At 35.3% G+C, this 22,499-nt stretch overlaps 2 protein-coding genes and 1 long non-coding RNA gene across 5 annotated transcripts; 2 read left to right on the forward strand and 1 right to left on the reverse strand.

Annotated features, from left to right (window-relative positions):
* Window positions 1–4,670: 4,670 nt before the first annotated feature.
* LOC121758454 lies at window positions 4,671–7,366 on the reverse strand. The gene is made up of 3 exons (XR_006041467.1): window positions 6,928–7,366; window positions 5,256–5,314; window positions 4,671–4,724 (listed from the first exon to the last, which is right to left on the reverse strand). It is a non-coding gene; the product is annotated as an uncharacterized LOC121758454 (long non-coding RNA).
* Window positions 7,367–9,451: 2,085 nt separating this feature from the next.
* On the forward strand, window positions 9,452–15,650 carry LOC121758501 (50S ribosomal protein L21, mitochondrial-like). Of its 2 annotated transcripts, XM_042153886.1 has the most exons (6): window positions 9,452–9,692; window positions 13,234–13,680; window positions 13,780–13,860; window positions 14,514–14,615; window positions 15,102–15,176; window positions 15,279–15,650. In XM_042153886.1, the coding sequence occupies exons 2-6, from the start codon at window positions 13,270–13,272 to the stop codon at window positions 15,393–15,395; spliced, it is 786 nt and encodes a 261-aa protein (XP_042009820.1). In that variant the 5' UTR covers window positions 9,452–9,692; window positions 13,234–13,269; the 3' UTR covers window positions 15,396–15,650. The 2 variants fall into 2 exon arrangements, with proteins under 2 accessions (XP_042009820.1, XP_042009821.1); XM_042153887.1 differs by lacking the exons at window positions 9,452–9,692; window positions 15,279–15,650 and adding an exon at window positions 14,713–14,853 and having other exon boundaries at window positions 13,150–13,680; window positions 15,102–15,130.
* A 2,154-nt stretch (window positions 15,651–17,804) lies between these two features.
* On the forward strand, window positions 17,805–21,443 carry LOC121757349 (meiotic recombination protein SPO11-1). 2 transcript variants are annotated; one of them, XM_042152898.1, is made up of 15 exons: window positions 17,805–17,927; window positions 18,012–18,111; window positions 18,320–18,393; window positions 18,517–18,618; window positions 18,890–18,963; window positions 19,349–19,365; window positions 19,733–19,802; window positions 19,881–19,917; window positions 20,141–20,188; window positions 20,289–20,347; window positions 20,421–20,452; window positions 20,529–20,634; window positions 20,767–20,887; window positions 20,968–21,031; window positions 21,130–21,443. In XM_042152898.1, exons 1-15 carry the CDS (start codon window positions 17,873–17,875, stop codon window positions 21,254–21,256), a joined length of 1,086 nt encoding a protein of 361 aa, XP_042008832.1. In that variant the 5' UTR covers window positions 17,805–17,872; the 3' UTR covers window positions 21,257–21,443. The 2 variants fall into 2 exon arrangements, with proteins under 2 accessions (XP_042008832.1, XP_042008833.1); XM_042152899.1 differs by having other exon boundaries at window positions 18,329–18,393.
* The last annotated feature ends 1,056 nt before the right edge of the window (window positions 21,444–22,499 follow it).

The raw sequence follows: 22,499 nt of genomic DNA on the forward strand, positions 1-22,499 counted from the left end.
ATGGATACTTGTCTACTCCTTCTGTTTCTAGTATGTAGTAGTAGACATCTCTTTCATTAGCTTCCAGGTATGTTTTTGTATGTACAACTCTTATGTCAAGTGGATAGCCTATGAATGGGCCAGAGTGCGTCTCAGTATGAGACTTTTTCACTCTGACTTTTGACACTGGAATCTCCAATAATGGAACAACAATCTGTTATCAGTGCAATAAAATTCATGTTAGTTACAATTAAAATTATGCCAAATATGTATACTAGCCATGTCAGCAAGTAATATAATTATGTCAACTATGGTGCATCTCGTGTCAACATCACATACAAGTCATGTCAACTACATGTACAAGTCATGTCAACTATGTTACATACTATGTCAACAACACATACAACGATGTCAACTACAATTATAAGTCATGTTAAAAACAATCATAAGTCATGTCAACAACAATCAGAAGCCATGTCAACTACACACAGAAGCCATGTCAACTACACACAGAAGCCATGTTAATAACAGAATCGTGGGGCTGAGATTAAAAAGATAAAATATACAAAAAGGAAATGAATACATCCCTCTATATATATATATATATAAATAAATAAGTGAGACTCATATATAACTAACTTATTCATTTTAATTTTTTTACATTTCTTAAAACTTATGTCATAACCAAATAAATTTTCAATTACAGAACGAATGAATAATAAAAGAGAATCTAAAACTAATTTTGATGGACGGACTAAAATACAGGACTAAAAACTGAAAAATGAAAATCATCATAAAGGAGGTCGGGATAAGGATGGGCGACAAAAGCAGTTAAAGTTCAAAATGAAAATCATCCGCATTTGACTCACTTGTAACGGCATAGGTAAAAATATACACATTCATCTCACCGTTGTCACATGTAATTACGATGGGTATTTTGGGGAAACCGCCTTAAATAAATACCCCATTAAAATGCGAACCCCAAATCTCTCACCATAGCTATTCATTCGCAGCATACACAAAACCTTCTTCTCTCTCTCGAGAGCATCTTCGCGCAGCGAGAGAGGTTTCGATCCGACGCCATGGAGATACCGGTGAAGCTTCTCGAGTACAAATTGCAAATCCTCTCCTTCTTTGGATTCGTCCTCGCAATCCTCTCCTTCTTCTACCTCGCGCCTAACTTAATCCGCATTTTGAACTACTTCTCTCCGCTCCTCGTCTCGACGGCGCTCTTCCTCGTCGCAATCGTCGTTATCGGCAGGATTTCTCCGCTGGTGACGGAAGATTCCGTCGAGAAAACCGGCGAAGGACTGTTGGCTTACGTGGCAAGCGAGCCGGAGCATTTGCAGCAGCTGTTGGCGGAAGATGGAGGAGGAGGAGAAACTGTGACGGCGCATTAACGCCGTTAGACAGGCTCTGAATTTTAAATCTGCGGAATAATTTTAATATTGTTATTCATTACTGGATTTTGAGTTACAATATTTCCTTTTTTGGCTTCAGTGTTTTAGTTACGAATAAAGCTATGCGGCCACATTATGGCCAGTCATAAATTAATAAAATAATAAAAAAATTAATTTTTTTTCAAATTTTTGGTTTAATATTACTTGATTTTAATTTTATATCATCTTCATTATATGTTGTTCAACATGTTAGTGTTGCTCTTTCGTAATTTTTGCTCAACTTATTACTACTGTCATTTCTTGATTGTTGCTCAGCGTATACAGTAATTCGTGATATTAATGTGTTTTACGTAATGAAATTCAAAGATAAGTATCAACTCACAAGTTCATTCACACACATATAAGTTTATATCGGTAATTCTAATTTTTGTATACATGTAAATGGACTAAATTAATTTTTTATGGCCGGCCACATTATGGCCATTTAGCATCACTCGTTAGTTATAGTTCAAAACAATTATTATTGGTTTATTTGGATTGTATTCAGTCAGTTCAATTTTACTTTCTTAATACAGTATTATCCATGCAAAAATAAATTATTCGGATTTTGATTGATGATGTTGTATAAACCTAGTGTTTGATTATACGGTTATGATTAGCAAGTGCGATATCTTCTCATTCGAATTTCACTGATTTAGGGGTGTTAAGTTAAGTGTTCTTAAAAATTCATTCCCTTTTAACACTGTTTATTTGTGCGCGATGGAATAATTATTAATACTATGATGATGGCATATCTAGAAATACAATTAAATATAAAAGTCAAAACTTTTTAGTGAAGGTTCAGTTTAACAATATATTGCCCTTTTTATATTAAAAATGAGTCCACGTCAAGTTATATTCATATCAAAGTAACGTTGTTTTGATGAGTAGATTCACTTTTATTTATTTTCGTTAAAATCCAGCTCAGTTTTTCGGTAGCCCTAGTACTATATTTTTGTTAAAATATTATAGTTCTCATATTATTATTTTAATATAGGACTTAGCTTAATTATCAAATGAATTCTTTTAAATAATTGTAACTGTGTTTCACTCAAAGAAATGTTTATGCTCGTGAAAAGTTTGAATATCATAAAACGTGTAATAATTAATATACATGGTGAGGTAGATGTTCAAATAATTTGGATACATAATCTTACAATTATTATTAATTACTTATATATGCTAAAAACACGTATATGCGGCATAGTTTATACATACGGTAGCAAGGAGGAAAAGTATCAACTTCATCCTATAGTGATGCAATAAACTTATATTAATATTAATAAATTTAGCATAATCAAAGGAAAGATGATATTATGTGCCATAGATGATTATATTGCAATATTTTAGTAGGTCCTCGAACTTTTATTTTAATAAAGAATGCAAAATAATAAACATAAGACTCGATAGAATTTGTTATAAATTTATCTTCTTGATATACATCTATAAATTTGCCTTTCTTTAGAAAAAAATAAAAATAGACTTTTATTGATCATGATAAATGTACAATAAATTAAAAATTCCTCCACATAAGCCGGATGTTTATCCCAACGTACGTCAAATTAAAGTCCCTCGAAGATCTAGTAAGTTTATGTGTCATTACGGCGCTATTATATCATGTGAGTATGTTCTTAGTATATTTATGTTAGAAAAAAATGTTTCCATGAATTTGTCTTTCAAAAAAAGGTAAAAATAGACATTTATTGATCACTACAAATGTACAATAAATGAAAAAGTTTTCCACATGAGCAGGAAGTTTTTCCCAAGTTTACGTCGAATTAAAGTCACTTGAAGACCTAGCAAGCCAATGTGTCATTACGGTGTTATAACCCTCGCTCGTGAGTATTGTCTTCTTGATATATTTATGTTAGAAAAATGTATCCATTAATTTGTCTTATTTTAAAAAAAGTAAAAATAAGCATTTATTAATCACGACAAACGTACAATAATTGAAAATTTTATCCACGTGAGCCTTTGGTTTACCCCAAATGTACGTCGAATTAAATTCTGCTGAAGATCTAGCAAGCTTATCTGTCATTACGGCGCTATGACACTCGTGGTGAGTACTGTCTTCTTGCTATATTTATATTAGAAAAAATGTGTAATTGTCTTTTTTAAATAAAAAAGTGAAAATATACACTTATTGATCACGGCAAACATACAATAAATGAAAAAGTCCTCCTTATGAGCAACAGGTTTATCCCAAACATAAGTCGGATTAAAGTCCCTTGATGATCTAGCAAGCTTATGTGTCATTACAACGCTATGACACTCGTCCGTGAGTCTTCTTGATGTATTTATGTTAGAAAAAATATATCCATTCATTTGTCCTTTTAGAAAAAGTAAAAATACATTTATTGATCACAACAAATGTACGATAAATTCCTCCTCATGAGCCGGAGGTTTATCCCAAACATACGGCGAATTAAAGTCCCTAGAAGATATAACAAGCCTATGTGTCATTGCGTGCTACGACACTCTGACGTGAGTATTGTCTTCTTCATACCAAGTTAGAAAAAATATCCATTCATTTGTCTTTTTAAAATAAGAAAAAAATAGACTTTTGTTGATCACGACAAACGTACAATAAATGAAAAAGTCGTCCACATAAGCGGGAGCCTGGAGGTTTGTCCCAAACATACGTCGAATTAAAATCATTTGAAGATCTAGCAAGCTTATGTGTCATTACGACGCTATGACACTCAAGTAAGGATGTCAATTGGGCTAGCCCAGCGGGTTACGGTCAATCTTACTCAGGTTGTGGGCTAATCAGGCTGAAGTTTTATCGGGATAAAATTTTAAAATCTTAACCCTAAGTACTCAGGTTTAAAATTAGCCCAATAGGCTCATCGGGCTACAAACTAAGTATTTATTAAAATTATCTTTTTTATTTTTAATTGTAAAGATTCTATGTTTTTTTATAAATATTGTATACACATCTACTTCATTTGTCACGACCGCATTTTCTAAGGATAGAAAACACGGTTGATCGCGACTAGGGGAGGGTTAAAGAAGCGGTGAAATAAATAAGGGGAAAATAAAATCAAGCATTGGTTGCGAGACATGACTAATCAAGTGCTGATACACAGAAGAAAAGATACTCGATCATGAAAACTCGAGTAATTGTTTGTAAAAATTTCAATATATCAGAGTTTTGAACAAAATAGACCTGAGTCTTTTAAGATGCACAACGGAAACAAATGAACGCGGTTCCATGTATGAAGACATGAACCTCCGAGAGTCAAAATCTGACTGAATTAAATGTCTTGTCTCAATAGCACTTCCTCCACCACTTCGCTGCTCAACCTGCACATTTAGAAATATATGCAGGGCTGAGTACAAAAGTACTTAGTGAACACATTGCCGAAAATTACACATATACATTTGAAAATATTGTCAAGCCATCATCACAGTAACACTCGGGGATTTATTGAAAAGGCCCGAGCTTACTAAAAATATTCACATTGGACTGCAGTCCCTTTTTCCTGTACTTAGCCATATCTGATCACATTGTGCCGTCGAGATGGTGTTCTCGCACGGTCACCTTCTCTGCCCAACATGTCAGAGGTATTCTTGTGCCGGGAAGGTGGCCACCTTCCTCGGTCACCTGCTCTGCCCAACATGCAGAGGGAGCTTGTGTACACTAGTCCGAGCGGGGACACCACCCTCACTGGGACCCGAATTCGACTTATATCATCATTCATAATTCACTTGGCCGTAGCCAACAGATAGGCATCATACACAAAACATTTATGGCATGACAACATCATTAAAATCACGAACATGTGTTCTTGTTTTCATAAAATACGATTTGTATTTTAGTATAAGAAAGCTCACCTTGATCGCTTAGTTTTCTTATCTTGAATTCTTACTCCGACCTTACTTGCGGAGATAACCTTTTTGAAAACAAACAACGTACTAATAAGACTCGAGAAATTCACATACTTATAGGAATGCATGCCCCTACTTTATTTCTTTTATCATTTGCTCACCGTTAGAAAATTTTAGAAACTTGCATATTAATTAAATTGGGAAATTTAATTAATAGCACTTCATTATTAATATTATTATTACTACTACTACGAAATTTCTAAACTTACATTATTTGAACTTACATTATTTATTACTAGTTCGTTTGCTATTTCGGCTCCGATTAAGCGGCATTCCATTCACTACTACAATTTTACGCAAAACTCTAAAATAAGTCCCAAGCTCAATTATGTTGGCTTAGTTACATCATTAGAAGAAATCATAAAAGAAAAAAAATTTAATATAATCATTAATTAAATCTTATTCTAAAACTTAGGCTAAAATTTAATATTAGATTTGCTCCCAAAGGATACCATTTTCGAAACTGGGCCGAGTTTCTCTCCCATTTTTAGCCCACAATAACTAAATCCGAAAATTGGGCCTCCCTTCAATTATTTACTGCAGCCCCAGTTGTTAAAGGAATTGGGCTCAAATTTAAATTCTTCCACTCCCTTAGCCTAAGTAACTAATTCATTAGTCCAACAATAAAAATAAAACCCATATACTCCACCCCACTATCGATTTCTCTCTCACAAACACTTTTCACCCTTCTTCCCCAAATTGCACCAATAGGGAAAATCTCTCTCTCATATCAGAATTTCCATCGACAAGCCACCTACTAGCGCCGCCTCCGCCTCTGGTGCGGCCGTCACGCCACCACCACCTCCGGCGGTGGTCCCTTCCTCCTCCTCATCTCTCCTTCTCCCTTCTCTCCCTCTCTCTCTTCTCTCTTCTCTCCCTCTTCACCGCCGGCATGCAGGGGCAGCGGCTTCGCCGGCCTCCTCCCGACAGTCCTACCGTTTCCGAACAGTGGCAGATCTGCGCACTCTCTCTCTCTGTCGGCTTCCTCCATCTATCTCTCTCTCCACTCCACTCCGATTCCCGCCGTCACCGCGAATCCGCCTCCGCCGTCCCGCTTCCCCTCTATCACTTCTTTCCTCTCCTATCTCTCATCTCTCGGTTCTGCCGCCGCCTCTCCTCCGCGCCTCGCCATTCTCCGATAGGTAAGGTAGGCCAATTTTATTTTTATCATTTTTCCCCTTTGTTATACTTTCTAAAGATTAAATCTTGGATTTAAAAGTTTGGTGTTTTTAATTGTAGATTCGTCAAGGTTGTGATATTGGCAGTTGCTAGGGTGTCGGGCTGCCCTCATCGTCTCTGGGCTGTCGTCAAGGTTGTGATATTGGCAGTTGCTAGGGTGTCGGGCTGCCCTCATCGTCTCTGGGCTGTCGAGAATCTGTCTCCGGCAGATTCATACCCATGAGATAAGTTTTCCTAACTTGTGCTTACTTTAGTTTGTCTATTATATAGATTTGAAGACTTTGAGTAATTATCTTGCTACTTGGAAGATTTGATGGTGAAACACTACTTAATAAATGTGGTTTCTGATCTTACATGGGCAGATTCTACTTTCAAAATTATATATGCATATGCTTACATATATTGAAATTTGAAAGAAAATAAAGGACTTGGTGTTTACCTTATTGATATGAGAACAAAGTGTTGTTGGATTGTGGAGTCTAATCCTATAATCATCTGCCATACTCCACCGTCTCTGATTCTTGTTCCCCCATTCGATTTGTTGGTGTGTGTTTGAAGAGAAGTTTGGGTTCGATAGTGGTGTGGGGGTGAAGAAGATGATTGTGATCTCTACGTAATGTGGAGGTAAAAAAAATGATTGGGATATCTATATACATATACAAATAATATGGAGGAGGGAGGAGGTCAATGAAACTTGTCCTTCAAGAAAAAATTTTGTCCCTCCTGACCTCCAATTAATGCAACATTAAATGTTGTGTGGAAAAAAAATTCGATCCTATGAATCTGCACTATTTTTTTTATTATTATTTAATTATTCATTTAATTTGGTGTAGGTATAATCGGTTCAAGTTCGTGGCTGCCCGCGCTAAAGTACCCGATTTTTTTAGAACGCATGATGTATAGATTAAATTTTGTTGGACTTTTGTTGGATGTATCGGACATTAAAATTTTGATTTTGGGATCTCATTTATTTATTATAAATATATATATATATATATATTTTTATATACTTGGCTGACGTTAGAAACAACAACGACACTCGATCGTGGCTCGGATTTAAATCACATAAAAGTCACTTATATAAATAATCAAGCTAATAATATAGTTTATAATAATATCGGCTTAGCGGGTCGTTACATCATTAACAAAATCAACATTGTAAATAAAAATATATTTACCACAAATAAAAAAAGAAAATGAAAATATAAGGTGGATATAAGAAAAAATATCAAATTTGTAAAAAACCAATGTAATATAATTAACTTTTATGCATTTATTTATATAGAAAACCCGTATTTATCTTTTTTTCTTTTTAGTTTGGAATAATTATAAACTTCACACATCTTTTACATAAGGTATATATTTTCCATTGATAAAAAATGAAAAAACTATAGTAAATGATTAGAATGAAAGGGTGCCATGCGCAAAATATAAAAAAATAAGTTAAAAAAGTATATAAAATTTTTGTCCGGGCCAGCGGGCCAATCTGATTAGCCCGATTTCTAACCAGGTTATAAACTTTTAGTTCTAACTCTCTGACTTTAGCGAGCTAATCAGGTCAACCCATCAGGTTCAGGTTAAACTGACATCTGTACCCGTGAGTAACGCCTTCTTGATATATATACGTTGTAAAAAAAATGTATCAATTGATTTGTTTTTTTAATGTAATAATAGACTTTTATTGATCATGACAAACATATAATGAATTAAAAAGTCCTCCACACCACATGAGCCAAAGGTTTATCCCAAACATACATCGAGTTAAAGTCCCTTGAAGATCTAGCAAGCTTATGTGCAGCGTTACAACATTGACACGTAATTATTGTCTTCTTGATATATTTATATTAGAAAAAATGATCTATTCATTTGCCTTTTAATAAAAAGGTAGAAATAGACCTTTATTGATTACAACAAACGTATAATAAATGAAATGTCCTCCACACAAGCCGAATGTTTATACAATTATACTCACACGTGAGTATATTAGACACAAAAAATTGATTATAGGATTTTTTATAAATGTATAATATACTCCATGAAATAAAAGAGTCAAACAATATATTATATAAATTTGTAATAATCCATGATATCTTTTTTCTTTAATGTAGTTTTTTAAAAATCATGGATGATGAGAATAAAATAATCGACGCTTCAATTCCAAAAATCAATTCAGCCCAAAACTATAATCTTTGCCAAGATTATCTTCAACTTTGTATTACAATTATTGGAATTTATGTTGTTTTTTTTTTGCTTTATATTTTGTAGTTTGTTACTTTTTTTTATAAATTTTACGCTAATGAATTATTTTAAAATAAATATTATATCAATATTAAAAATAAGTATAAAATATAGTAACTTCTTTGTGATAGACTAGTATTCTAGTGTTATTTAAACTTTGTTGTTGAGGTTTTAGTGTGGGTTGACTTTTTGCTTTTCCGTCGATAGGTGAGGGTTTGTTTTTAATAATTAAAAAAAAAAGATATAATTTATCAACTAGCTAACTAGGACTTATATGTTATTTTTCTTTAATAAGTTCAAATATTTTATTTATAAATTCTGTAACACTCTAATTTTTTTTATCTTTTTTTTCTCGGAGACGTCGTTTGTTCAACCAAATTTTTTTAAAGCCCAAGATCTTTATTCATTTGAAGGGCTCGACTTACGACTAATGAAAAAGATGCAAATGGAAGACCAAAGAACGAGACATGTGATTTCGACGATGAAAAATGAATTTATATATGGGCCTAAGAAATAATTCTTTTTGCTAGCCCAAATTCTTTTATTTAGTTAAAAGCCCCTTTGAGCCCAAAATCAATCCTCTTAATTTCAATTCCGGTCAAACATATCTCCAACTCCTTTCCCACGGCTCTTCATCCAATATTCCCCTATATCCGAAAAGTCTCCAAATCAAATCAAATCAAATCAAATCAAATCAAATCAAATCTTTGAGATATATCATATACATAGATATCTTTTCCCAACTATAGTATAAATATTCCATATTTCTACGGTCTTTCACATCCGAATTTCTAGGAGAGGAGCCATTAATCTACTGCAATTTTCTTCCCTTCCAATAAATATATAATCTTCCACTTCAATTCAGTCTAAACAAATATCTGGATATTAAATTCATAGCACCATATTTTCTTGTCACAATTGAGAGAAAAGAATCGAGTAGTTTGTACCCAATTCTTCTCTCCAAAGGTATACCCTCTAAATCTCTGAAATCCCACCACATTGTAGTTGCATATTTTTTTTCAGTAGTTCACAGCCTTGAAATTCTTGAAAACTTGTTGAATGATTCATTCTTGTTCAAAGACTCAACCTTTAAGTTTAGCCTTTTTCCCAATTACAAAATGTAATACTCTGAATAACAATTAGAAGAAAACTTAATTAAAGGGGAAAGGGGAAAACGTAACTGGACATTGTGACTTCGGTTGTGAATGGAGCTCGGCAACGACGGAGACGCTGATGCCGACGGACGCCTGTGAATTGCAGAAGCGGCGGTGAGCGAGAACTTGGATAAGGAAGAGAGCAATAAGAGATGGAAGTTGGGATTTTTCTGTTTTGTGAATTGTAGATGACAGAGAGTGGTGAAGTTTGATACCTAGAGAGAGAGAGAGTTGTTTTGGGTTGACGAAGAAGACGTGTGGCGATGGCGATGGCGATGTGCAGAATCCCGTCTTGGAATTTCTGTTGTCCCTCAAGAGCGCCCAGATGTTGAAATGATTGAAGTCGCCGTACATGGACTAGTACGACAACAGCGCTCTATCGCGCACATCGGTCAAGCTCTCGCTGCTTCCCTGCTCCCTCGAGCACTTCTCGTACTCCGCCGCGAATAGCTTGACTTGCTTCTGCACCTGATCCCAGTGCTTGCGGAGCTTCTCTCGTTGGCGCTTGTACGCGCTCGGCGACTTCACCTCATTGTAGCGCTCGGCGATGCGCTCCCAGTACGCGAGCTGCTTCTGGTTGTTCGCAAATATCGGGTCCTCCGATATATCCACCCAACACCTCGCCAAGACGAGGGTTTCATCCGGCTGGTAGTTCGTACGACTCTTCATTCGTTGCCGGAGGGGCAACTTGTACGCGCGGTGCCGGATCGCTTTTTTCTAGCGGGGGCGGCGGCGGCAGGAGGGGGCGACGGGTCGGTTTGGAGACGGCTCCATGTCAGACAAACCATACGAATCCGTACTGAATTCGGGATCGTACTGTGTGTTGGCATCGAACGACCGATATTCGTCGGGTTCTGTACCCGGCCAACGCGCATCACCACCAAACATCGGACTATTGGGACTTGAATCGATTTCGTAGTAAATGTGAGTTTCGAGAGTGGAATCGTGAAATGAAATGTTACAAATGTAGGTGGGGTAGGGGGTATTTAAATAAAATTTTCTAATTTAGCTTTAAAAAAAATAAAAAATGCGTGCTATCGGGCGCGCCATCATCCGCGTCGCCCACAATGGCGTCCGATGACGCGAACGATGGCTTATCAGGCGCGCTTCTACCGCGGACGAAGCATAGGGCTTCGCATCGTCCGGCACCCACAATGGTGCCCGATGGCGCGCCCGAGAACGATGGCAAGCATCGAGCGCGCCTTCGGGCGCCCCATTGTGGATGCCCTAAGTAATTGGACTTATTTGTTTGGAAATTTACATACTACCTTTTTTCACTGACGACCGAGAGATTAGCTATGTCGGGAACTTTGGTGTTTAATTGATGAATCTGTTTTATTATATGAGAACGAAGAATAATTTGAGCACACACTTCATGTATTGGTAAATTTATTTATTTTGCAAAGTCTAATTTTTGCATATCATGTTATTTTGAAAATGGTGAACTTGTGCCCGTTGTTTACGGTGGGAACAGAAAGTGGTTTGGGGAAATAAGCGTTTGATGTGAGCTTTCTTTTTAAATAAGGGCAATGCCCTAAGTATATTTTTATGTGAAAATGATATGAATATTTGTCATGTCGTGTTTTGTTTTATTATATGGAACCTATCTGATGTGGCTTTTGTCATCCATAGAAAATCGAATTCGGGTCTGACTAGGGAGTGAGTCCCTACTCAGGCTAGTGTACACCTATGGGAGATCGTGCGCTATCTCTTTCGAGTTGGCCGGTCTAGTGACTTGGAATGTGGCCACATTCCTTATGATCATCAATGGTTCATATATAGTAGACATCTATGGGAAAATGACTGCAGTTGAATTTTACAATGGAAATGATTTTAGTGTCTCGGGCATTTTCAAAGTTAAAACCCCGAGGGCATTCAATGGTGGCCTGATAAATATTTTTTATAAAATATTTTCGGCATGAGTCCACTGAGTGCATCAAGTACTCAGCCCTGCATATGTTTTAAAAATGTGCAGGTTGAGCGTGACGGGCGCGGTGGTTGTTGAGCAAAAGGCTGTTGAAGAAATTTAAGTGTTCAGAAAGTGTCATGTCTTCACACGTGACATATTCCTTCTCTCGAATGCTTCCGCTGAGTAGTTGTCTTTCATTTGAGTTTTTGTATTGTTGAGATACTCTGATTTTATTCGAGCTATTCCCATTTATTTTGAGCTATGGTCGAATTATGTTGTTTTCCCCTTTCTTCCCTGCTTCTTTAGTCCTCCCCTAGTCGCGATCCACCGTGTTTTCTATCCTTATCACTGAAATCTACACCTATTATCGATGAAAGGGTATTGCCAAAGAAAGGAGCAATGACCAGATTCTGTGATGTGTTCAATAATGCAGTGTTCAGACTTGTTTGTTGAATGGCAATATGCCAATACTTCAATTTGTAACCCTATGAACAAGAATCATACTCCCCCTTCCCATAATAATTGTCACTATTTTCTATGTAGGTCCGTCCCATAATAATTGTCACACTTTATTTTTACTATAAATGGCAAGTAGGTCTCACATTCCACCAACTCACTTCACTCACATTTTATTGTAAAACTAATATAAAAAGTGAGTCCCACATTCCACTAACTTTTCCATATATTTCTTAAAACTCGTGCCCACAATAAGAGTGACAATTATCGTGGGACGGCGGGAGTAATATACTTATTTGACTTTATTTTCCTTTTTTTTTGCAAGTAAGAGAGAGATAACTTAAATCTTTAGCAAAATAACTTAAATAATAGTTGACCGTCAATTCTTGACGGTTCCGTCCAAAATAGACTAAATTCATATTATTTTTATTTGTTCATGATGCAATAATTCAAAAGATAATGTTTAAGACCACTTTTAGCCTTTACTCAATTTTTTATCTAGGTTTTTTAGTTAATTAACAAGAATACAAGATAATGAATTAAGATAATGCGGAGTAATATTTTCATTTACGTAAATTAGAATGTTACAACTAATGAAGAAGAACGTAATTAGTTTGAGTAACATGGGACAGTATTATATTACAGCCGTATTGAGATAAATTAAATTTGAATTTATTTTTTCGTTTACTTTTAAAATTTAATCCGAAATTGAGAATCTAGCGACATGATGAATTATTTACTGCATGACCATGTTATTTTTACATGGCCTTAAATCCATACCAAAGTGATTTTTTTTAATACAGTACGAATTACTTATCAAAATTTAAAATTTTATATTCCATTAAAGTTCATATTATAAAAAAAATGTATGAATTTATTGTCCTGAAATTTAAAACCCAAAATTTTACCATGAGATTGAGAAGTGAGTAATAATTTTGTCCCAAACATTTCATTCACAGATATACGAGTAATTTAGTTTTTTTCACAGAGAAGAAAGAACGTGAGGAAATTGGAGCAGGCATCAATGGCGAATCGCCGTTGCTTTCAAACCCTAACTCGTTGTCTCCAATCCATCAGAACCCTAACCCCAATCTCAGAAAGCCTAGCGCCTTACACCGCCCCCGCTCTCAACCAAACGCTCGCCGCCACTTCCCCAAACTACATTTTCGCCAATAAATTTAACGCCTACCAACGCGCCGCAGTGCCCGCGCGGAGCTTTTGCTCCAGGCACACTGACAGCGACGATGACGAAGAGGATGATTACGATAGTGGAGAAGAAGAAGAGGATTACAGTGAAAATGAAGAAAACAGCTCTAATTTGTCTGCTGAAGAAAAAGAGAAAGAAGCCAATGAGATAGGGTACACGGTCCTTGGCCCTCTCCAGATATCGGATAGGGTTTTCAAATTGTATGAGCCCGTGTTCGCAGTTGTTCAGGTGAAAATGTTGGACATGTTTGTGGATTTGATTCTGATAGAAAAGTGTGGTATATTGAGTGAATTTTTAATGTTTCTTCGTTTGCATTTCCATGTTCAGATTGGATCGCATCAATTCAAAGTGAGCAATGGGGATACCATTTACACAGAGAGGTTGAAGCACTGCGACGTCAATGATAAGGTCAATCATTTTGTTAGATATTCTATTGATGACTGTAGCTATTTGGCTGGTTTTGAATCGCTACAAATTTATATATCCTCTGTTTGCTTGATTATAATGCTCATTAACAACAAATTCTGCTAGGTTTACAATTTTAATGGGGAGAAGCTATGAATCTTTTGACAAGGATTGCTTATAAATTCTGGATGTGTGTTTAAATTTTATCAGATTAATCTGTAGTGCTATTAGGCTATGCATTATCTACTTTATCACGGTTCGGATGAGGCTGATGAAGTCCCCAAACATCTGTCCAAGTAAACCTATACAATATAGCCGCTTGGAAACCATGTTCCTTAGTGATTTCATTCCTCATAAACCAAATTGATACTATCTGTTATTTACCATTTACTTTGATGGATGAACTCATCTTGGACTTTTTTATCATCTAATCCTTCAAATGGTGAAATCATATGTTTTATATATATATCCTATCCCATAAAGTAAACACTGAACTTCATCACTCATTGCGAATCCAGTCATTAGGAATACAAATCAGTCCAGCAGCTCTGTTGACAACTTGTTTGTCTAGTTATATATTATGTTGAAGGGTTCTAGTTATGCAAATGATGTTGGACTAATTTAATCTCTAACCTTTGTATTCTCATTTCATGCAGTTGGTCCTCAATAAGGTTCTTATGCTAGGTTCACTAACACAGACAATCATCGGTAGGCCAATTTTGCCTGAAGCAGCTGTTCATGCTGTTGTTGAGGAACACGTAAGTTGTAACTTGTTTCTAGATTATATTATCTTCAGTTACAGTTTATACAAGGGCCGTGTGTCTAATGTCTACGACTTTCTTTTGGTGACATTAGGAATGTATGGCTATATTTGGCTGTCATATCTCTGGAGTTAGGCATATAACTAAGCGAACACGAACTTCACCCCCTTTATACCACTCTTCTTCTTTTTCAAGATAAGGGATTTGTGATTCTAAGTCGCAGGGGACTGAAAAGGTAGCAACTAGGTGAACTAGCACTAGCAAAGAATTGTTGTGCTTTCTATTTCCGTTTCTAATAATTTTAAACAATTTAGAAAAGCATCAAGTTGGTTGCAATTCTAGGCATTTGATCATTGCGACAACTTGTGATTGAAATTACGAATAGGCATAATATGACCATATGATAACAATGAGATGGTCATTTAACAACAGATAAATTATTGTACCAATTTTAGGTAAGGATTTTTAATTTTTGGTATGCAGGCGCTAGACGCTAAGGTGATCATATTCAAGAAAAAGAGAAGAAAGAATTACAGAAGAACAAAAGGTCACCGCCAGGTAATTGAGATGAGAATATATACATGTTCCTTTTTCTTAACCATTTATCATCCCCATGGAAGATGTAGTGCTGTTCTATCTGTAACTAGTCTCATGCTTTAGGAATTAACTAAACTAAGGATAACGGATATACAAGGGATCGAGAAGCAAGAAAATACTATGCCTCTGCCTCCAACGAAGAAGGAAAAGGCAGAGAAGAAGGTGGCTATGGAAGCTTAATAGGCACATATGCTTGTCTAGTGCTTTCAAGATCCATTTTTCCCAACAGCTCAAGCCTGATATACTACTCCTATTTGTTATCTAATGTGACCTTTACATTCTCAGAATTGAGGTCTTCTTCCTTGTTCATCCATGATTCCGGGCTCATGTTTTGGGTCGTTTTATTTGTATCTTTTAACTCCAAAACTATGGGGAGACAGGAGACTATATTTATTGATACGTTTGCTCAAAATAATAGTACTAATAATTAAAGCATATATATATTATTTTACTACCTTAAAGCATTGTACAAATCACATTTTAAAGATCATTTACAATTAATGCAACCTTTATTAAGACTTAATATATTAAAGACATTTTGACATGGCAAAGATTATAAATATGGCGATATTAAAAAATACCCCATATTGCCATCTCTTCTGTTATTGTACATTCTCCTACTATTATCAGCAACTAAAAAAAGCCTTAGTAGGGAATGACATAAGTTATAATAAGAAAATTACTGAAACAAAGAAATTGTACTATTTATAAATTATATCCAAAATACAAAAATTTGAAATGAGGGTGAGGATAGAAGTAGAGAGTTGTTGGCACACAATCATCAAGATTCACAGCGTTCCAAAATAGAAAAATAACTCAATACGTTCTAGAATGGAAAAACGACTCAATTAGGATGTTATAGACTTACGGAGAGGGTATAAACTTAACGACTGTACATTGTGAATTCCCATGGTTTTGAGTGAAAGAAAGCTTGGGGTATAAATAACGATTTTGGAATAATAATAATAATAATAATTACTAGATCGTTCAAGAAGACTAGGACACATAAAAGTGTTATGAGGATCTTCAATGTTTTTGAGGTGGATAAATATCGTCTCAGAGTCCTCCTTCGTGAACAAGTTACCATTTGGAAAAATTTTGAGTGGATAAACAAGTCCATACATATTTGTTCCGCGTGAAGATGGTATATATCTTTATCCAAGAATTCTCATCTCCATAGTTGTTCATCCATCAAATAACAACATCAAGATTCTCTAAAAGGTTGCAAAGGCATAGCTTACCCTCTAAAATACATAGTCGATAATTGCTATATTTTCCGCCTCCATAATCCGGTAGAGAAAAACCGGTAAATAGCTCGGTGTCAAGGTCAAAGCAACAAACATATAAATTTTTCTCAAAATCATATTCCAACCAATGAAGACTTCCGTTAAAAAATACAGCATAATCACAAGACAGTCTAAGGTTGTCCAAACAACAAATACGAAGATTTCTTTAAAAATCATATCCAACCAAACCTTTCAATAATGCAGCATAATCACGAGGCACTGTAATGCATGGTGGTGTTGTGATGCTTCTCCACAATCCTTCTTCTTCTCCTAGAGTGTATACACGATACGACCTAAATTGATCACCACATAAAATCTTATATTTTCCCGTTAATTTGCCCACTACAAATCCAAAAAAGCAACTACGTGCGGGCAGAGGAGGAAGCTATGCATATTCACGAGCCATTGGGTTGCATATGAATAGAGTATTAGCACATCCATCCCCCAACAAAAACAAACCATTAGCTGAATCAATTATAACAGGATAATGAGCATGAGGCAAGCCGAACCAGAAAAGTGGTGTGTAATGGTCATGGCAGATTGCGAACCCCTTGTCTCGATGAACGCAAAGTAGGCGTGATTTTAGAGTATAAGACATCGCAAAACTGTGCCCTCCTATGATATTGCGCCATGATTTACAGGCGCACTTGCACCTAATAATGTTATTAATTGGGAGCCTTCCCAAGATCTCAACCGTTTTTCCCTTAAATCTTTCTCTATCAGTCTTTTGCTTCTTCTGAGTTCAGAAAGGCCAGTTTTATTCATCATCCGACAATCTGACTCAATGATCTTCATCTATCAACAAATGATAAACTATTCTTCTGATTTTATTTATAAGACAGATTAATCCTATTCTGAATGGTAAATCTTGTTGATATATATCCCCTTCATATGCGGTTTTGGATTAAAGTTTACAATAAGATTTGAAAAAAGAAGAAAAAATTATTCTACAATAGGTTAATCCGGGTAAACGTCTCTCATTATAAGGAAATCTATACGTGTGAAAAAAAATAATCACCAGATTGTTTTCTGAATTCTCAACAAGTTATAAATTGAAAGTGCAAAATTCTAATTTTGAGTGTCACCTTGCTGAATGGAATATTAAATACTAATATGAATCTATAAAATAATGAAAATAATCATATAGTACCAAACATATATCTAAATCACAGCCAAATTATTTGATTTATACCCCGTACAAGTATAAAAAATAAAAATGCACTATAATTCAAAATTTATGGAATAAAATTAGGAAGAGAAGAGAGAGGGTCATTTCTTCAAAGTTTTAGATGAGGAGTAGTATTTTTCATTTGAAAACTATAAAATCACAATTTGATATTTTCGCATGGTGGAAGAGACAACTCTGTAAAAATGGCGGGAAGACACTTGTGCCACAATCGATTCGACTTGCTCAAACAAATTAGGGGTATAATCTCACCTTTTTTATCATCATCATCATCATCATCATCATTAGTTATTGTAGTTGGTAACCTAATCGCAAAAACTGCAGAGCTCACGCGATCAATTGTTGAAGATATATGTGGTGGTCGATCACCGATTTTACGAATCGATCAATTCACTTCTTATTGCGCCGATGTTTCTGGAAACTGGTCAGCTGATTGTACATTGTTTTCTGAGAATTTGCATCGGACGGTTTTATCTATTTTTCTGGATTTTGCATTTTTTTCGGTGACCGACAATATCGAATAGGAGTATGTTAGAATTTTGTTATGGCAGAGCCCAAGTAATTTGAAATGATAAACTGGTGGAGATTTTCTATTTAGCTAACTTTGATTTGTTTTTGTTGCAAATATGTAGCTGTTGCAGCTATGACTTGCCAAACAGAAAGGAAATTCTCGTGCTGCAGAGAGAAACTCAAGTACGCAGGTTGGGTGAGTGAAACATCTCAAATTAGAGTTTAATTGAACTTGAGGTGAAGTTAGCTATCCAAAATCTTCATGTGTGGTGTTCGAATTATTTTACAATTTAAAGAAAATTTTATGTTCTGGTTTCAGATTTATTGCTACGGGTATTGCTAATAGTTCAGCAACTTCTTCAAGAAAACAAGCATTGTTCAAAAAGAGATATATATTACATGCACCCTTCAGCTTTTAAAGGTAAATTAACCATCAATCTCTTCACCTGAACATGCCACTTTATTCGTTCTATTGCAGTAGTTTTCATAATTCATACTAGATGGTATGATACCGATAAGAGGATCTAGTAGCTCGAAAATTAAGCATGTAGTTCCAACTGCAAAACTACCAGAAAGTATCAAGGCATGATAGTATGATATACTGGGAATGTGTTCCAAATCAGGAATTTTCTGATGGACCTTTTTCATATCCTTTTAAGGATTCTTCTAATTCTCCTTTTACTGTTAAACAGAACAATCTGTTGTTGACCGGGCAATAAACGACATTTGCATTCTTTTGCACTGCAGTCGTCACAACTTGAATGTGGTATATTTTCTGACTGAACTATCTCAGTTTACAGACTTTTCCATACGAACTAGTACATGTATGCACGCCACTCTTGTCAGTATGCGATATACATCTACAGACTTATCTGACTCCAGTAAAAAGTCTGCAATTCCATAAGTGATAAGTATGATATGCTTAGTCTTTTGTTTATGAGATTGGATCGGTAGATACGGTTATGTGACGTCTAACCAGTACATCGTCTATGAAGGGCTATTATGTTTTTGGGCAGGGGAAATATCATTTGCTTTATTCCCAGGAGTATTAATAATTTGAAAGTAGTTATCTTAATATTCAGATGCCCCAGTTAAATGCTATAAAGTGGGCTTCAGACTTGTGATTATTTCCTCTATATCTTCCATTGCAGGTATCTGTTGGAAACGGGTAAGTAGCAAATGCACATTAATATAACAGAGCTTGAGGTTAATGTGTGTCTCTCAGATTACCATATCATTTAGATATACGATTCCAGTTGCTCAAGTTATGTCATTAGCAACCAAATCTGAATATCTGTCTTAAACAGAATACTGCTAATATACCGGCTTTTTCCCTTCATGGAATTGAATTAGCTTCGCCTTTTTTTTTCCTTTCAAAACCCCCCATATGGATTTGTCAATGCTAAAAAAACTCCTGGCATTGCCCCCTTGGCAGTTTACGTTGTTCATTAGAGTTAGTTAGATGCCTGTATCTGATTAATTTTTTCTTTTTATTCTTTATATGAAGTATTTAGATGTTCTGGATTATTTTTCAGATTGGTAATGGGTTGGTTGAGATTTTCTGAGGCCCGGAGAAAATTTGATTGCATTGGCAGGCCTAACAAGGTATAATAAAGAAAGTGAAACTGAGATTATACTATATACTACTTCAACAATGTAATACTATCAAACTTCGTCCTGCAGACTTACCATATTCCTGTCCAAGTGGAAGACGTGGAAGGTAGCAATTATTTCATATGAAGCTCCTTACTGAATATACAGCAGTTCTTCAAAATCGAACTTAAAGTGCTTCTGTTCTTTTGATTATGAAGCTGAATCTATATACTAACTGAAAGTGACGAGATGAGTTTTTTAACTGGAGTATTACGATATTTAGATACAATATGGAAATCTTACAACATTTGTTTGTTAAAAGGTTGTAATTTCTTCGATTCTTTTACTAGATATAATCAGTTTGGCAGACTATATCTTAATTGTGGAGAAAGAATCAGGTGTGACCTTCTTCTATACCACTTCCTCATATAACCTCCTTAAATTGTGCATATTCTTAAACAGAAAAAATACCATTTCACCCTTCCCTTTATTGTGCAGTTTTCCAGAGGTTGGCAAATGATCAATTCTGTACAAAAAATCGTGCCATAGTTATCACTGTATGAGTAATTTATTTGTCTGTGTTAGTTTGACATTTACTAGAATGGTGTCTAATAAACATTTTCATTACAGGGTAGAGGATACCCTGATATTCCCACCAGGAGGTAAACAATAAGTTATTTGTTTGTGTTGGTTTGCAACATTTTTTCTTTCAGCACATAATACCTTTTCTTAGTTCAGATTTTTGAATCTCCTCGTTGGAACTCTGCATCTGCCGGTGTATTGCTTGGTGGATTGTGACCCATATGGTATTGATATCTTAGTTACCTACAGGTTTGGTTCTATGGTAAGATTTTCCATTCTTGATCCATTGTTGCAATTATAATGATTGAGCGATGTTTCAACTACTTGTAGGGTGTTTGTCCTTCAATTATCTTCATGAGCTTATACAATCATTATCTATTTTGATGTCTTGAAGCAAATGGCTTATGATGCCAAATATCTGCGCCTCCCTGAGATTCGTTGGCTTGGAGCTTTTCCATCAGACTCTGATAGTTATCAACTCCCTCAGCAATGCCTGCTAAATTTGACAGCAGAAGGTGAGATGGAAAATATCTTTTCCTTCGAATGAAACACAATCTGTTTAACAAAATTGTGGAATGACTTGGCAACTTGGCAGATAAGAAAAAGGCTGAGGCTGTATTATGTCGGTGTTACATGGAACGAGAAGTCCCACGTTGGAGGTTAAATTGTGAATTACATATGCTCACTTCGACTGTTGACCGTTATTTGAATAACAATGAAAAACTGATATATTAGCATTTGACAAAATCCTGTTTAGGTCTGAACTCCAGTTGCTGCTGGATAGAGGAGTCAAATTCGAGATAGAAGCATTATCAGCACAGTCGCTCACATTCTTGTCGGAGAAATATTTACCATCCAAGATCGCAAGGGGAGTGCACCTTTAAATCACTTTATAATGCATTATAAGTAGGCAATATTGTCTGACTATTATCTTGGCTTAATTTACATCTTTACATGCCTATGATGACTGCAGTTCTCAGCCAATGTTCTTACCACGCCCACTTAGCCTGCCTACTGTAATCACATACCCAGTTGAACTTGAACCAATAGTTGAATAGGTATGTTGGTCTATGTGGATACCGGTGAACATAATATACTCCCTCCATCCCATAAAAATAAGAGCATTGGATACTGCACGTGAATTAAGATAAAATTGATAAAGTAAGAGAAAAGGAGGAGGATGATATGTTAAAGTAAGAGAGAGGAGAAGAATGGTACTCCGTTTAAGTAAATAGTGTTAGTGGATAGTGAGATCTACATTTTCAAATTGATATAACTTTCCAAAAATGGAATGTACATATTTTTGTGGGACGAACGAAAATGGAAAGTGCACATATTTTTATGGGACGGTGGGAGTATTAGGTAACCAAATATAATTAGTATACAAATTGAATTAGTATGCAAATTGAAGTAGATTATTAATTTTTAAATCAAATTAAATCTGCATATCAATTTAATTGAATTTCAAACTGTAATTAATTTAATTTGAATATGAGTTTAATTTTCAATTAGTTGATTTAGGTAGGTTATTATTTTGGTCTTTGTCCTAATTGTTTATCGATGATACGAACCATATAGTATTTCTCATATTACAGAGCTAATTCAGACGTGTATGTTAGGCTATAGTATTAAACTTCTTGTCTTTGTATATACAAATAAACTTTATGTGTGTATAAAATGACATGTTGAAGCCTTCAATTTTTGGGGTCTCCATGGCTGACCTACCCTGCCCATTTAGAATTGGTTGAGGAACAATTCGATCGTAGATGCAAAAAACACTTACCAACATACTACTAATAAACTTAGTCACATAATTAATTTTGGAAGTTGCAACAATAAGAGCATCCACAACCGTGCTCTTACCAGCGGCACGGTTGTGGGCCCGACCCTACTTTTTCTGCCTGCTCTCTGGCAAGAGCACAACACCCACAGTTGTGCTCTTCCGCAAGGACGAGCACAATTAATTTAAAATTCAATTACACAAAAACATTTCCATAATACTAAAATTCATTAAAAACCACAATAAATATTACAAATTACAAATAAAATAAAAAAGACATAATTAAAATCCTAAAAATTAAAAATTACATAATTAAAATCATAAAAATTAAAAATTACATAATTAAA

The sequence above is a fragment of the Salvia splendens genome, chromosome 12 (genome assembly GCF_004379255.2).
Source record: "Salvia splendens isolate huo1 chromosome 12, SspV2, whole genome shotgun sequence".
Lineage (NCBI taxonomy): Eukaryota > Viridiplantae > Streptophyta > Magnoliopsida > Lamiales > Lamiaceae > Salvia > Salvia splendens.